Raw genomic sequence first — 15,885 nt, 5'->3', positions numbered from 1 at the left:
CAAATTCAGTTCGCGGCTGAGAAATAGTTTCTTAAAGAATAATCATTGTTTTCTGGTCCAGCTTAAATTCAGCCTACTACAAACTGCTTGACACACCAGCCAAAAAAAACTCCTTGAAAATTCATTCCTTGTCCCAAAATGTGAAAGTCATTGTCTAACTATGTTAAATACTTGGGCATTACTGTCGCTAAAATCACCACTCATCTTACTCAGAGCTCCCTAAAAAATACCCTTGGAAGAGAGGCCAAGAAAATGCTATGGAGAGGAAGGTATAAAACAGGGTGACTGAGACAGACAGAACCAGAAGCCAGCCACACGGATCTAGTGACAACCCAGATGGCTGGGGATAATCACTTTTTAAAATATATTTTCATACTTAAAATCTTTTAATATTTCAGATAATAGCTTACTGGTTATGAATGGGTTTAGAGGCAAATAAACCAGCAGTGGACATGAAAACATTCACAACACACCCGATAAGCAAAACGTTCAAGTACTGCAATGGGACCATTTGTGAAAAGGGAAAACGAGAGTGAGCAGTAAAGGGGAAGAAAGGAAATGAACACGTGTTACATGCCAACTAAGTCCAGTCATTTCATTTACTTCTGCAACAGATATTTACTGAGTACCTACGACGTGTCAGATTCTGAGCTATGCACTAGGGACCCACAGGTGGTTAAAAAGAGTTCGTACGCACAGGCTACGTCGCTTAAGTCATGTCAGAGTCTTTGCAACCCCGTGGACTGGAACCCACCAGGATCCTCTGTCCATGGCATCTCCCAGGCAAGAACCCTGGAGTGGGTTGTCATTTCCTCCCCCTGGGGATCTTCCTGACTCAGGGGTCACGCCCATGTCTCCTGCTTGGCAGGTGGATTCTTCCCCACTGAGCCAACTGGAAAGCCTGCATGATGCAACTAGAGAAAGCCCACCACGCCACAACAAAGACCCAGCACCACCAAAAACAAAAACGAAAGAACTGAGTCTGAGAGAGCTGAGTGACCTGCCGAGGGCACACAGCTACGAGGTGACAGTGGTCACAGCCAGGCGTATCTGAAACCACAGACCACGCTCTTCCTACTACGGCAGGTTGCCTCTCAGCCCTGACTGTAGCTGCAAGGAATAAGTGGAGGCCTGGAGAGAAATCGGATCCAAAGGTATGAGACTGAGAGTCATCAGTGGAAGCTGAATTCACGGGGACACGGGAGCTCATTGCACTGAACGAGCATCTTGTCAGTGTCAGGAGGACCTCACGCTGCCGAATCCTCGTTCCTGGTCCTGGACTTACCCTACTTCCAGCCACATGAATGATGCTCCTCCTGAAAGCCCCTCTCCTGTCCTCCAACCCCACAATCTTCCGCCTTCCGGGGCACCCTGCTTCCTGATTTCTCTTCCCCATCGCTGGTCTCCTTTCTCAGCTCCTCCCCCTTTGCCAGGACTCAAACATTCAAGTGCTTCCAAGCCCCACTCTGAACCACTCTCTTCTCGCGTGCACTTCCGGGGCCTTCTCCAAGTTAGCACATCCAGTCCCAGGAATGAAAACCCCACTCATGTGATGATAGTTCCCGAATGGCTTTTCCTCTGAGCACAGGGTTATTCAACCGTCTACTTAGCATCTCTGATGGAACCCAAAGAACACTGGTGTCTAAAGGACGACTCAAAGTTGTTTTAAATCTGAAATATTAGTGATAAAATGGAGAACTAGGATTCAGGTTGCATCGTGGCAGACAGGGGTAGAGAGATTTTCAAGAAGAAGAGAATATCCATCAGTGTCAAGTAAAGACAGAGAAGAGCCCGTTTTTCTCCACCTGTAATTAGGACATGTCCACCCTATTCAAGTGCTTTCCAGATGGTGCTAGTGGTAAAGAATCCACCTGCCAATGCAGGAGATGCAAGAGATGTGGGTTCAATCCCTGGGTTGAGAAGATCCCCTGCAGTAGGAAATGGCAACCTACTCTAGTATTCTTGCCTCGAAAAGTTCATAGACAGAGGAGCCTGGCAGGCTACAGGCCATGGGGCTGCAAAGAGTCAGACAAGATTGAGCACAGCATATATATTCCCTATTCAAAGCCCCAAACCAAGCAAATACGCCACTGAAGTTTCACTCTGCAAATATTAAACTTAATTTCTTCCTTTGTTACAGCTACCCTCAAAGGATTGATGTGAGAATAAAATGTGAAGGAAAATCATAAAGCACTCAACAAATATGAGATACAGGGAGAAGAGCCACAGAATTGATGTCACCTATTTCAACCCAAAAGAAAATGACCCGGCCGGATTCCCAGTACCTGGACTCTGGGCCAGTGCTCCCTCCTCACAAAGCATGAATGGGCTTTGGATTTTCACCTTCCTCATTCTTGGGAATTAATTCACAGAATGTACTTATTCGAAATTTTTAAATTTTGAGAGTTGAAAGTTGGGTCATCTAATTCCATTTCCCCTATTCAGTCTGCCTATCAGCGATGTGTCTAAAATAGCCTTCAATCCTTCCCATGACTAGATGATTCTCCCCAGTCAAACCCCAACAGGTTCCTCCACCTTCAAACATGCATGCATGCTCAGTCGCTCAGCCATGTCTGACTCTTTGTGACTTATGGACCATGGGATTCTCCAGGCAAGAATACTGGAGCAGGTTGCTGTTTCCTCCTCCAGGGGAACGCCCTGACCCAGGGATCAAACCCACGTCTCCTGCACTGGCAGGCAGATTCTTTACCACGGAGCCAACCTTCAGGGTGGGCATCTACGAATGTGTCAGTTGGGTGACGGGATTACTAAGCAAGGCCCTGCCCTGGGATACAAGATAAGCAATCAAAGATATACACAAAATGCAGAGGTGTTCATTCTTCTGAAGGCAACACCCTGTTGGCATCTGAGAAGAGGAACAAGGGCGTCTGACGTGAAACATCGGATATATTGAGTGCAACTAACAATATACATTATCAAGAGTCAGAAGGTTAGGGATGACCGGAGAACAAAGTATGGCCTCAGTGCTCCCATGAGTGGAGCACTGGCCACTGCTTTCCACAACTTGAATTCTAAAAGAACATTAATCTCTTAAATGTTTGGACTTAATCTCTTAAAGTGTTTGGCCACCTGATGAAAAGAACTGACTCATTTGAAAAGACCCTGATGCTGGGAAAGGTTGAAGGTGGGAGGAGAAGGGGACGACAGAGGATGAGATGGTTGGATGGCATCACCTACCCAATGGACATTGAGTTTGAGTAAACTCTGGGAGTTGGCGATGGACAGGGAGGCCTGACGTGCTGCAGTCCATGGGGTCACAAAGAGTCGGACTCAACTAAGCAACTGAACTGGACTGAATCTCTTAAAACTCTGATCCAGTCTGCCCTTTATCCCTCAGAATGTTACTGAGTTGTTCCCTGCAACAAAAACTCATTACTACTTCAAAGCATCAGTGGACCCTGTGGAACTCATCCCAGAGACCTCTCACAGGATCTCAGAGACACAAGAGAGACATACAACAGGCTCAGACAGTAGCCGTGTCTCATCTCCCAGAGGTCTTCCTTCCTGGGTGTTAGAGTCAAAGGGTCGTCATGACAACTGTAAAACGGGATCAGCCCAGGTCTCAGTCAGGGAGCATCATATTCTCCATCCCTCTTTTCTCTTCCCTTTCACTGTGGTTTGCATCAATATCTGTAGGTACGTTTATGGATTCTGAGAGTTATTCAACATAAGCAAATGCTTCAACCTTCCCGGTCTATTAGAAAATAATCGAAAGAAATTGTTGGGTAGGTTAGTGACATGAAAGTCGCTCAGTCATGTCCAACTCTTTGCGATCCCATGGACTATACAATCCATGGAATTCTCCAGGCTAGAATACTGCAGTGGGTAGCCTTTCCCTTCTTAGGGGATCTTCCCAACCCAGGGATCGAACCCAGGTCTCCTGCATTGCAGGCGGATTCTTTACCAGCTGAGCCACCAGGGAAGTCAACAGAAAATGGTATTAAAAGCAGCAGGGCCAGGGGGTGGTTACAGCAGAAAGAAAATGTGGCAGCTTTCCATGACACAAAGAGTGTCAGCAAGTCAGACACTCTGGGAAAGCCAGGCTGCCACCTAGACATCTCCACTAGGGAACACAACCTAGATAAAAGAAAGATAGTCACACATCCCAACTTTTACTAAACAGGAACATAATGCAGACTGCATCAGCTTCGAAGTGCACCCACCAGGCCAAGTCCTTGGACAAATTTGGTGGTTCCCCTTGTCAACCTTCCCTGGTGGCTCAGATGGTAAAGCGTCTGCCAGCAATGCGGGAGACCCAGGTTCAATCCCTGGGTTGGGAAGATCCCCTGGAGAAGGAAATGGCAACCCACTCCAGTACCCTTGCCTGGGAAATCCCATGGACAGAGGAGCCTGGTAGACTACAGTCCATGGGGTCGCAAAGAGTCAGACACAACTGAGTGACTTCACTCACTTGTCAATCTTACAATTCTAGGTACATCAGTGTAAAAACATTCAGAACTTAACACTCTCTGGCAGGTGAAAGTTGTTAGAAAGTACTAGATGATCTTATGTTGCTTCTGATCACATTTGATGCCATTGTTTATTGTTACATCAACTCCAGCTCCTTTAATAAGTGTTCATGGCCTGTGTCTTTGAGCCTAGCAGGGTTCCTTGCCCATAGAAGACCTGAGTGAGGGAGTGAATGTCCAATTCTTTGAGACTCCATGGACTGTAGCCCACCAGGCTCCTCTGTCCATGGAATTCTCCAGGCAAAAATACTGGAGTGGGTTGCCATTTCCTTCTCAGGGGACTTCCCTGAGTTAACTATTTAATCACTTACTTTATGAATGAAGGCCGTAGCCAGGCTGGATCTATGACTGCAGCTCACTGAATGTGTGTAGGTGTTTGAAGCTCTGGGTTGACAGTTCAGCACACAATACAACACAGTGACTCATGTCTGCCCACATCTCAACTCCGGGCCAGTGCTGGAGGCTGTGTGAATTCTTTCACCTACTGAAAAGGAATCGTGTTGGTATGTAGGCATACCACATGCCGTGGGTTGAACTGTGTTCTCCAGAAAGATATGTTGGGTCCTAACACCCAGGACCTGTGGATGGGATTTAGAAACAGGTTTTTGCAAATGTAATCACATTAAGATGAAATCATGCTTGACTACGGTTGGCCTTGATTCCATACAACCGATATCCTTATAAGACGACACACAGGGAGAATGCCATGTGACAAGAGAGACAGATGGAGTGATGCGTCCACAAACCAACAAACACCAAGGATTCTGGAAACCTCCTGAAGCTAAGAAAAGGAAGGATTCTTCCCTAGAGTCTTCAGGGAGAATATAACCTTGTCCTGCAGATTTCAGATTTCCAGTCTCCAGAGGTATGGAAGAATAAATTTCTCTTGTTTAAAGGGCCACTCAGATTGTGGCCTTTTGTCTCGGCAGCCCTAGGAAATGAGTGTATCTACCATGTAAAAGACCCTGATGCTGGGAAAGATTGAAGGCAGGAGGGAAAGGGGACGACAGAGGCTGAGACGGTTGGATGGCATCACCAACTCAATGGACATGAGTTTGAGCAAGCTCTGGGAAATGGTGAAGGACAGGGAAGCCTGGCATGCTGCAGTCCATGAGGTCGAAAAGAACTGGGCACCACTTAGTGACTAAACAACAATAACCGTGTAAATAAAGTTCTTCACTCTCACCACGGGTGGGACTTCCAACACACCTCCAAACCCACCTCTGACTCCACCGGTTCGGGCAAGAGGGGCGCAGGCACCTGCCCCACACCCACCAACCCCACACACCCAGCTGGTGCCAGGTCAACACACACAAAAAGCAGAAGCAGGACAGACTTGATTTACTTGGACTCCAAAATCACTGTGGATGGTGACTGCAGCCATGGAATTCAAAGATGCTTGCTCCTTGGAAGAAAAGCTATGACCAATCTAGACAGCATATTAAAAAGCAAAGACATCACTTTGCTGACAAAGGGCCATAGAGTCAAAGCTATGGTTTTCCTAGTAGTCATGTACGGATGTGAGAGCTGGACTATAAAGAAGGCTGAGCACCGAAGAACTGATGCTTTTGAACTGTGGTGCTGGAGAAGACTCTTGAGAGTCCCTTAGATGGCAAGGAGATCAAACCAGTCAATCCTAAAGGAAATCAATCCTGAATATTCACTGGAAGGACTAGGAAATGAGTATACCTACCATGTAAAAGACCCTGATGCTGGGAAAGATTGAAGGCAAGAGGAGAAGGGGATGACAGAGGATGAGATGGTTTGATGGCATCACCAACTTAATGGATATGAGTTTGAGCAAGCTCTGGGAGATGGTGAAGGACAGGGAAGCCTAATGTGCTGCAGCCCATGGGGTCTCAAAGAGTCGGACACGACTTAGCGACTGAAAAACAAACAACAAATGTCATATGTAATTAACACCAGAGAAAGCACATCGATCATTCAGTGAATATTCACTAAGCACCCCCTATTTCCAGACTGCATTCCAGGCAATGGGGAGACTTTGGTGAACAAAACTGACCTAACATCATATGATCACGGAGCTCTGGTTCCAGAGGAGGAAGACAGGCAATTACCACCACACACGTGAAACAGACACACTCTCAGGTAGAGACGGAGGTTGTGTAGAAAAATAAAGCTGGGAGAAGAAGCGGTGCAGGGTAGGGGTAAGATTACACTGGTAAATGGTGGGGAGTAAAATCTCATGAGAAGATGACATCCCATAAAGAACCCTAACACGATGAGGGCTATCCCATACGTGTTTATGGACAGTTGTTCAGACCAATGGAACTGCAAGTGCAAAGGCCCTGGGGCCGGGAGGTGCCTACCACACAAGGAACCAGCAAGGAGGCCCAGGGATGGACGCTGAAGGTGAGGGAGGGCCTGGTATGGAAGATGATTATGTGTAGCGCCTCGAAAACTTGCTCGGAATTGGTTTTTTATCTGAGAGAGACAGAATGTTATGTGACTTCATGCATCATGAGAACCACTGTGCTGGGGGTTTGAAAACAAAGTGTAGGGGGAGAGGGCAGGAGGAGCAGGGGGACCAGTGAGAAGGTTACTGCAGTAATCCCGGTATGATGGCTGGACCAGGGTGGGCGTGGTACTTCCCTGCCACGCCAGATTCCTCACCAGAATATCTAATACACACAGAAAATACGGGGAAACTAACTGCTGTGATCTCAAGCAGAATGGGCTAACACATACACTTTTTAAAAAGAGACTTTTGCCAATCTCAAAAGATTACATATATGAGTCCATTGATATGATGTGACTTTTTTTTTTGGTCATGCCACACAGTATGCACAAAGGGATCTTAGTTCCCCAACAAGGGATTAGACCTCCTCCGGAACTCCCTGCAGTGGAAGCATGGAGCCTTCATCACTGGACGGCCAGGAAAGTCCCTGATATGACATTCTTGAAACGACAGAATTACAAAGATGGAGAATGGATTGGTGGTTGCCAAGAAGGAGGGGAAGAAGGGAGATGGGCGTGGCTGCCGAAGGGGAGTGGGAGGGGTCTTTCTGATGGAACGTTCAGTCTCTCGACTGTGATGGTTGCACAGGCTACACCTGCGATGAAATTACACACACACACACACAAGCACATGATGCTGGTGCACACTGGATAAAGTTGACGCATGGCACCAACGTCAGCTGCCCACCCAGGGCAGTGCGCTGCGGCCCTGCAAGATGTTACCTGGGGGAGAAACCGGGGGACGGACACCGGCTCTCTGCATTACTTCTTACAATTGCAAAGGGAATCTACAACTCCCTGAAAACAAAAACTTCTAAAAACCATTAAAAAAAAAGAATCTTTTACACCTATAACGTCATCCAAAGCCCTATTGTAATCTGCCATAAAGCACAAGAAAAACAAACAGAATGGATGAAGCGTGAAGCATAGATTGCATGTAAGATATAAGTTTATGAAATATAGATGAAACTCACAGCTTGTTTTAATTATACACCATGAGTGAACAAGAAGCAGATTGTGAGAAAAACATGGACTTCATAAGATTTATTAAGAATAATAAGTTATTTCCTTTTAAAACATGCTGCAGATGGAACATATGATGGAACAAGAGTAGCACTTACAGATAGATACGGATGGAAAGTCATTAGGTGTGAACATGCAATCTCTGAACTGACAGTCACCCCCTAAATCGACCACCCACCGGGTACAGTCCATTCAGCCCTGACCTTCCTGTCTAGGGCAACAATCCCTTAAAGCTCTCTTTAAACTGACCCACAGCGAGCACAATAAGCCCCCCCACCCTCTTCACCCCCACACTCCCACCCTGCACCCACCCACCCCCGTCCCAGCTTCAGTGGGACAGGCTGGCCTCCACTCTCCACGTGCTAGGTGGAAGCCTCCGGCGACAGCCACACAGCCAGGCCATCGCCAGTGCGGACAGGCTGAGCCTTCTCGGCAGAGGATTTTATTTTCATAAAACTCTGTGAGGATGAGGTGGTACTGGCCTCAAGAGATGGTGCTGGCCGCTTTCCCTTCTGTTGCCCCAGAGGACTCGTTGGTGTTAAGAGGCACCCTGGCCTGGTTCAGATGGCAGCTCGCGGGGCCCACGCACCCCGGCCGCCCTCGCCTGACCTGACCTGGGCTGGGGTTGTTCCTCTGAGCTCCCAGGAAACCACACATGCCCCCTCAGCTCTCTGGCCTCTTTGGCCCTGCCCAGCTGCAGTGACTTTGGTGGGACTGCATGGGTGGACAAACGTGGAGTCATCTCAAATTAGGAGCCGTGGTTACACAGCTGCTCAGATTGCTTAACATGATGCTAACTGGTTCCAGCCACTGCCTGGGGGCGCAGGGACCCACTGTCCACCCCTTTCCCACAAGCCACACAGGTGCATCTGCGACCCACGTCTGCTGGCTTGGACCAACCATCTGGCCGCGTAAAACAGCCTTCTAACCCTGAAATGCATCTTAAAAAGCAGAGGCGTTACTTTGCCTGCAGCAAAGGTCCGTCTAGTGAAAGTTACGGTTTTTCCAGTAGTCATGTATGGATGTGAGAGTTGGATGATAAAGAAAGCTGAGGACCGAAGAATTGATGATTTTGAACTGTGGTGTTGGAGAAGACTCTTCAGAGTCCCTTGGACAGCAAGGAGATCCAACCAGTCCATCCTAAAGGAAATCAGTCCTGAATATTCATTGGAAGGACTGATGCTGAAGCTGAAGCTCCAATACTTTGGCCACCTGATGTGAAGAGCTGAGTCATTTGAAAAGATCCTGATGCTAGGAAAGATTGAAGGCAGGAGAAGGGGATGACAGAGGATGAGATGGTTGGATGGCATCACTGACTCCATGGACATGAGTTGGAGCAAGCTCCCGGAATTGGTGATGGACAGGGAGGCCTGGTGTGCAGCAGTCCATGGGATCGCAAAGAGTTGGATACGACTGAGCGACTGAACTGAACTGAACTGAGTTATTTCGGTGCACTTATTAAACCCATCTTAGGATTTGCATCTGTCTCCCTGGATACAAAAAGAATCCACAGAGCGTGGCGGGGGCTGGATATTGAGAGAGACAGTTTCACTAAAACTCACCCAAAACTGACTTCCAGCACCCAGAAGGCAGGCACCACCCCTTGGGGTCTCCGGTCCTCACCCATCCTCCAGCTGCTGCAGCTCTGGCTGGAACCTGCAGATTCCAGGGGTACCCCAGCAGCTAAAAAGGGCTGCTGACCTCAGCTTTAGGTGTAGGCTTCAAGTTCTTTCTCACCAGCGGTCAGATGAAAATTGCTAACTTGTAGGCATCACAATGAGTGATGTGTCCTTCCTAGCTTAGTATCTGAAGGAAGCTCCAGTGAGTAGCAGAAATGGGGGCGGGGGGGGGAAGGCAAAACACTAAGGGAAAACCAAAGCAGGTAACTGAACGTGTGTTCTATAAAGCCCCCCAACCACTGGGGACGCAACGCGAGGGGCCCGCGGGCAGCGCCGCGCGGCGGGAGGCCCGGAGCGCCCTCTAAGGGCCGTGGGCCGCAAACACTGCCGCAAGTCAGGCCGGGAGCCGAAGAGGGAAGAAACTGCGAGAAAAAAAATGTGTCTTCCATATGACGTCACCTAATACTCAGGGCCACAAAAATTCCTTATTCAAATTTTCTAAATTTTAACCAACTGATCCATACTGGAGAACTTTCCTTAATAAGATGATAATAGTAACACAATTCCCCCAAATTAAATCCATCTTTGTAACTAAGACAAGGATAAATATATATATATATATATATACATATATATATAGAAAAAATAAAAAATATATATAAAAAATAAAAGATTTAAAATAAGGAAAAGACAAGTATAACGTCTTAGAAGGAAAAAAGGATGTTTGCCATCTGTTTAACCAGTATCTCCCTGATTTTAAATGCTCTAACGTTGTCTACTAAAATAATGAAATATCCATCCCCACCCCCCAGTTACCCAGTCCTCCCCAAAGGCAGCCAAGTTTTCAATTTCAGGTGTATCCTAACATAAATATTCTATGGCTAAACATCTGATTACATATACATATAGATTCTTTTCTCTCCTTTATCTTTATATATTTAAATACTCACCCCCATATTTTCTAACTGAAATGAAAGCTTCTGATAAGAAGTTTTATTGTAACTCAAGAAACTCCTAAATTCCAAAGGGACCAATGAAAAGGATCTGCTTCTTATCAGCAAAGTCTTGTAGACTTTCGTGAAATCAGTGCATCTAATCATCTCCCCCCACTGTCACCCCATGCAGTAGCAGAATAATGCCCCCCCAAAATGTGCATGTTCTAATCCCCAGAACCTGTGAATGGGTGACCTCACACAGCAAAATCAACTTTGCACATGTGATTAAGTTAAGGACCATCCCATGTAATCACAAGGGTCCCTATAAGCGAAAGAGGGAGATTGAAGTTTAGAGAAAGTGATGCAGGGATCGAAGTAGAGTGAGGTCATTGCTGGAGAGGCCACCGGCTGAGGATCTCAACACTTCTAGAAGCTGGAAAGGATGAGAAATGCATTTTCCCACAAGCACCGAGAAGGAACATGACCCTTGATTTTAGCCCAGTGAGGCCCATTTCAGACTTCTAACCTCCAGAATTATAACAAATGTGTGTTATTTAAAGCCACTAACTTTGAGGTAACTTGTTACAACAGCAAAAGGAAACTAATACACCCCTCCACTCCTCATCCCCAACCAGGCCACTTTTCAGGGAACGGGCCCTTAGGTCTTAAACAGAGCTAGGAACGGTCTTGGTAAGATGGTACCCTGGAACTGACCGGTGATAACTTTCCAGGGACACAAGTTATCGTTCTGCAATTCTATCACAGCCTCTAAACACTACTAATGAATTCTGTGCTCAGTTGAAAAAAAACAAACAGTTTTTTCATCTGAGGGGAGGGGGTCCAATGCACAAGATAAAAAGAAAGAGGGAGCTCACCCCATCCTTTCAGAGGACAGAAGGAGGAGGGAAACTCTAAGAGCTACATGGAGCCTGGGTCACAGGAGAGCCTTTGAGTGCTTCTAGGGGCAGAAGGAATCTTTCCATTTACTTGGTCTAATGGGGATTGACTAACTGGCCTGAGGTCACAGAGAGGTGAACGGCGACAGCGTGAAGACAAATCCACACACCTTGATTTGAACCTACTTCCTTTCTATACACCAGTTGCCATCAAACTTCCTGTTCTCAGATTCCTTTCTATGCTTAAATTAATGAGGATCTCACAGAGGTTATGTCTACTTACTAGAAATTAAATCTTGGAAGAGGTTAATCTACATACCTATTAATTCATGTTGAAATAGCAATGTAAACCATTACAAGCTGTCATAACAAACTGGATTTTATAATAAACTGTTTTCCAAAACAAAAAGAAATAATGAGAAGAATGGCATTTTTGGCATGTTGGCAAATCTCTTTCATGGAAGACAGTGGGATCTCCTATCCAATTGCAACCTATTGCAGTATATTATTTTCGCTGGAGTCCCCCAAAAACATCAGGCTTCATACAGATATTGGAAAAGTATTTCAATAGCCTTACAGATAATTTTGGAAAGTCTTTGATGCTACACCAAAACTCATCAAGTAGTAGTTCCTTAAAGGTTAGTTGCAGTGTACAATCTGAAACCATATAAAGAATTTCTCACATTTTGTTAACATTAAAAATCCACTGGGCTATTTTGAACTTCGATGGATCTTTTAGCCAGGCAAGTTTTTGTAACTCTGTGCATCAGTCACCTGGATTTAACAGTTCACTTGGCTGTGCAGAGGATCTAAACATTGATACACTTTATAACACAGTATTCCAAAATCATTTACATCACCACCTATCTTGTTAGAAAATTGCCTAAATAGTGGGACACTTTCAAGCTTAGGATGTTGGCGGTGACTTGGCAAAATTCTAATTTTCACTTGACAGCTCAAATTTTCTCACTGGCAAGACATACGAGCAGTTATTTTACCAGAAGCAGCAGCCCACCTTTGTTCATTTTTTGAGATGTCTGCCAAATACCCAAGTCAAACTAACTGGCTTGTTCACAGCCATTCTTTCTAGTTAAGGTGGTGTTCTGTGGAGAAAAAAAGCAGCTAGTTCAGCTCACACCTCACACTATCACACAACTGCTTTCCTTCACAATTACCAATGAACTTCTCTGGTTGCTCAGATGGTAAAGAATCTGCCTGCAGTGCAGGAGATCCAGGTTTGATCCCTGGTTGGGAAGATCCCCTGGAGAAGGGAATGGCAACTCACTCCAGTATTCTTGCCTGGAAAACCCCGTGGGCAGAGGAGCCTGGAGGGCTACAGTCCAGTGGGGTCAGAAAGAGTCAGACATAACTGAGCAATTAACACTTCCACTTCACTGATGAATGTGGGCTGTCAGAAGTACTAATCATGCCTTTCCCATTTCTTCACACAGCATATTAAAAAGACATGCAAAAAAAAAAAAAAAAAAAAAAAAGACATGCATACAAGGGTAGAGATTTGGTAAAATCTATCATTTTTACTCTTGCACCAAGGACATTCTTCACTGAAACTAGCATATCCTTTCTTCCTAAGTCTGAAAGATGCAATGACCCTGAGTTCATGAGGACACCAATGCCAAGATTCACCCTAAAGCACCACCAGTTTTCCCACTAAACTTTTGCACTGTCTCCACAGATACCAACACTGGGAAAAAGGCAAATAGTATCTTAGTATTACTTTGAAAATCGCTTTGACCTTGAGGATTCCCTGAAAGAGTTTTCAAGCTTTAAAGAAAAATAAATCACCCCTAACCACCCTAAGATAACCATTATAAATATATGACAGTGTGTGTGTCCTCTCATATGGTTTCTAGAAAACTATCTTATCAGACCGACAAGTGCAATCATAATTTTAATGGTTGGGTTGTATTTTATTGTAGAGAGGGTGGAGGGGGTGAAAGGCATCACATGCTTATTTCATTTTACATTTTATTTGGCCATCAAGATGAAGGGTTTATTTAGGTCTTCAGCATGCCCTGCAAATCATCTCTGCTTTAAAGAAAGTTCCTCTGAGCTGTGGTGGGTCCACCACTAGGAATCTGTCTCTGGGGGATTTTGTTGCAGGGATTCTGGTCCCACAGGTCTGGGGACTAGGAGAGGCTGACTCAAGAAGCTTGCTAAGCCAGTGCATCAGTTGAGCCAGAGAGGAAGCAGTGTGCTCACAGCCCTGCTATAACACCCAGAGTACAAGTCTGGGGCAGTGACTGTAGCTATTACAGCAAGACAGAAAGGAAGCCTTCCGGAGAAGCAGATGAAATACATTTTGTGACCCCGATTTCTTCCCCAGCACGGGGAGCTCTGGGCAGGTTACATCTGTTCCTTTCCTTCTATCATTTAAATCAGTGGATATGCATTTCAAAATACGCTTGTCCTCCTTTGTCTGCTCTAGTCTGGTCATCATTTTCCTGCAAATCCCACGTCAACACAGTAAAGAGAGGTGCCAGCAAGCGTTCCAGCTCCAACATTCCACAGCTCAGTGATTTACGGAGCAGAAGGCGAGGGAAGAAGCCGCAGAGAACACAGCTGGGTCCCGGGAGCAATCACAAGCCACCCCGACTTCAGACCCACTCAAACGTAACCCATCAAGCAGGTGTCAGTGCAGTCCAGCAGGTCCAAGGCTGTAAAATGCCAGCATGGCAACCGCCTCCAGTTTCAGTCGGTTTTCTGATACAAAATCTCTTTCAACATTCAGAGAATTTTAATTTAGAGGGGGAAACAAAAGCCATGGGTTGTAGGTGGGGGAGTCGAAAGGCTTTAAAATAGCCTTATTGTTGATAAAATACTATAAAAAAAAATATTCAGACAACGCTTTCCTAGAAGTAACTAACAGAGAGGAAAAAACCCACAGCTGGAACTGCCTTTTATGAACAAGTGGCATTCTGGCATCTCAGCACTTGGCATAATCCTGAAGCAAGCGTTACATATGAGGCACCCACCAAAAAGAGTCACCAGGCAGAGTGGCCCTTTCCCCCTTTCACTTGTAGTAAGAGGGCAATCGAGACACGAAATAGTCTCACAAAGCAAGTAGCCCTCCTTGGAATCGCATCTGAATTTTTTATAACCCAGCTGGGAGTGAACAGTATCAACAAAAATGTCCATTTCTTGGATTCCTACAAACCGATGACATAAATAAAAGCCACGCGGTGTCGTGTGATAATGCCTGCACAGGAGGTGGAAACGAAGGCCACCAACGGCTTGGGGACGAAAAACCTTGTCTCTCTCTGCGGGAAACCTACGAGAAATGTGAACACAGCGCGCTGGCATTTTCGGAAAAGCAGTTGCTCACATTTCAGCCTCCGAAGAATGCATCCACCCCGTGCCCAGCCTCGGCCTTAGGGGAAGGGTGAGGTCCTTCCGAACCGACTCCCGATTTCCCTCTCTCTCCTCTCAAGACAGAAGTCCTCTCCCAGGTCTAAAGTTCCCACTGAGATGCACCCTAAGAGCGCGGCTTCCCCTTGGGCCCCGAGGTACCCGGCCGCCCCGCGGCGGCTCACGGCTGTCCCCGCGTTCGTGGACGTATCCTGCCTGTCCGCCTCCCTCTGGTTTCCGGGGAACCGTCCACCACACACCAGGCATCCTTGCCTCGGGGGCAGGTGAACAGGAGGAAAAGAAGGATGCCCTGGAGGGAAAATTCTGGGCGAAGGAAAGCATCGCCCCCACTCCCACCTCAGCGCCGACAGGTCGCTTTTCTTTTCCTCCCGCGCCCCCCAGCTATTCTTTGCTTGAATGCTCCTGGGATGTCCGATTCCGATCATTCGACGGCAAAGTTGAAACGAGGAAGCTGAGGTCCCCTGCGGCTAACCTTATCCCTGCGCTCGCCTCCCGCGCGCGAGGCACCGAATACCCGGACCCCTCGTCCCCAGTCGCCCCTCCGCGATGAGGACGCGCAGGTTAGGGACCCGACATGCAGCCAGTACAGAGCAGGGAGGGCGGCGGTGCCCGGAGCGACAGGCGGTCAAGGGGCGCACGGAAAGTGGACAGAGGGGCGCCAAGAGCCCGGCGGCCGAGCCCGGGACTGCGCGTACCTGGAGCAGCCCCCGCCGGGGAGATGACGGGCAACAGCGCGGCCAGGAGCAGCAGCGCCGCCCAGGGCAGCGGGCGCCGCGCGCGCGGGGACGCCCCGACCTCGGGGGCCATCGCGAGCCCCGGGGTGCGCGGCCAACAGGGCCGGGCGGGCGGGCACTGGGCTAGAGTCCGGGAGCGCCGAGGGGCTGCCGTCGGGTCCCCGCCGTCGGTGTGCGTCTGAGCGCTCTGCGCCGCGCCCGCGCGCCCCTGGCCCCGCGCCGAGAGCTCCCGACCCCGCGCCCCGGCCGCCGCGCTCCGCACTGAGGCCGCCGGCCGCCGGCCGCGCCTTTTAGCCGCGCGCGGGCTCCCCCTGCCGGCGCGA

General features: G+C 47.6%; 1 protein-coding gene across 1 annotated transcript in view; it reads right to left on the bottom strand.

Moving 5' to 3' along the window:
* The window catches only part of FNDC1 (fibronectin type III domain containing 1), a 112,246-nt gene extending 96,611 nt beyond the window's left edge, over positions 1 to 15,635 (bottom strand). The window contains exon 1 of the mRNA XM_061130167.1: positions 15,524 to 15,635. Within this exon, the coding sequence (XP_060986150.1) occupies positions 15,524 to 15,635 (112 nt within the window). The remainder of the gene's footprint in view (positions 1 to 15,523) is intronic.
* Positions 15,636 to 15,885: the final 250 nt, after the last annotated feature.

This window comes from Dama dama, chromosome 26, assembly GCF_033118175.1.
Source record: "Dama dama isolate Ldn47 chromosome 26, ASM3311817v1, whole genome shotgun sequence".
In the NCBI taxonomy this organism is placed as follows: Eukaryota; Metazoa; Chordata; class Mammalia; order Artiodactyla; family Cervidae; genus Dama; species Dama dama.
The sequence above is the reverse complement of the archived record's forward strand: the minus strand, read 5'-3'. Positions and strand labels throughout refer to the sequence as shown.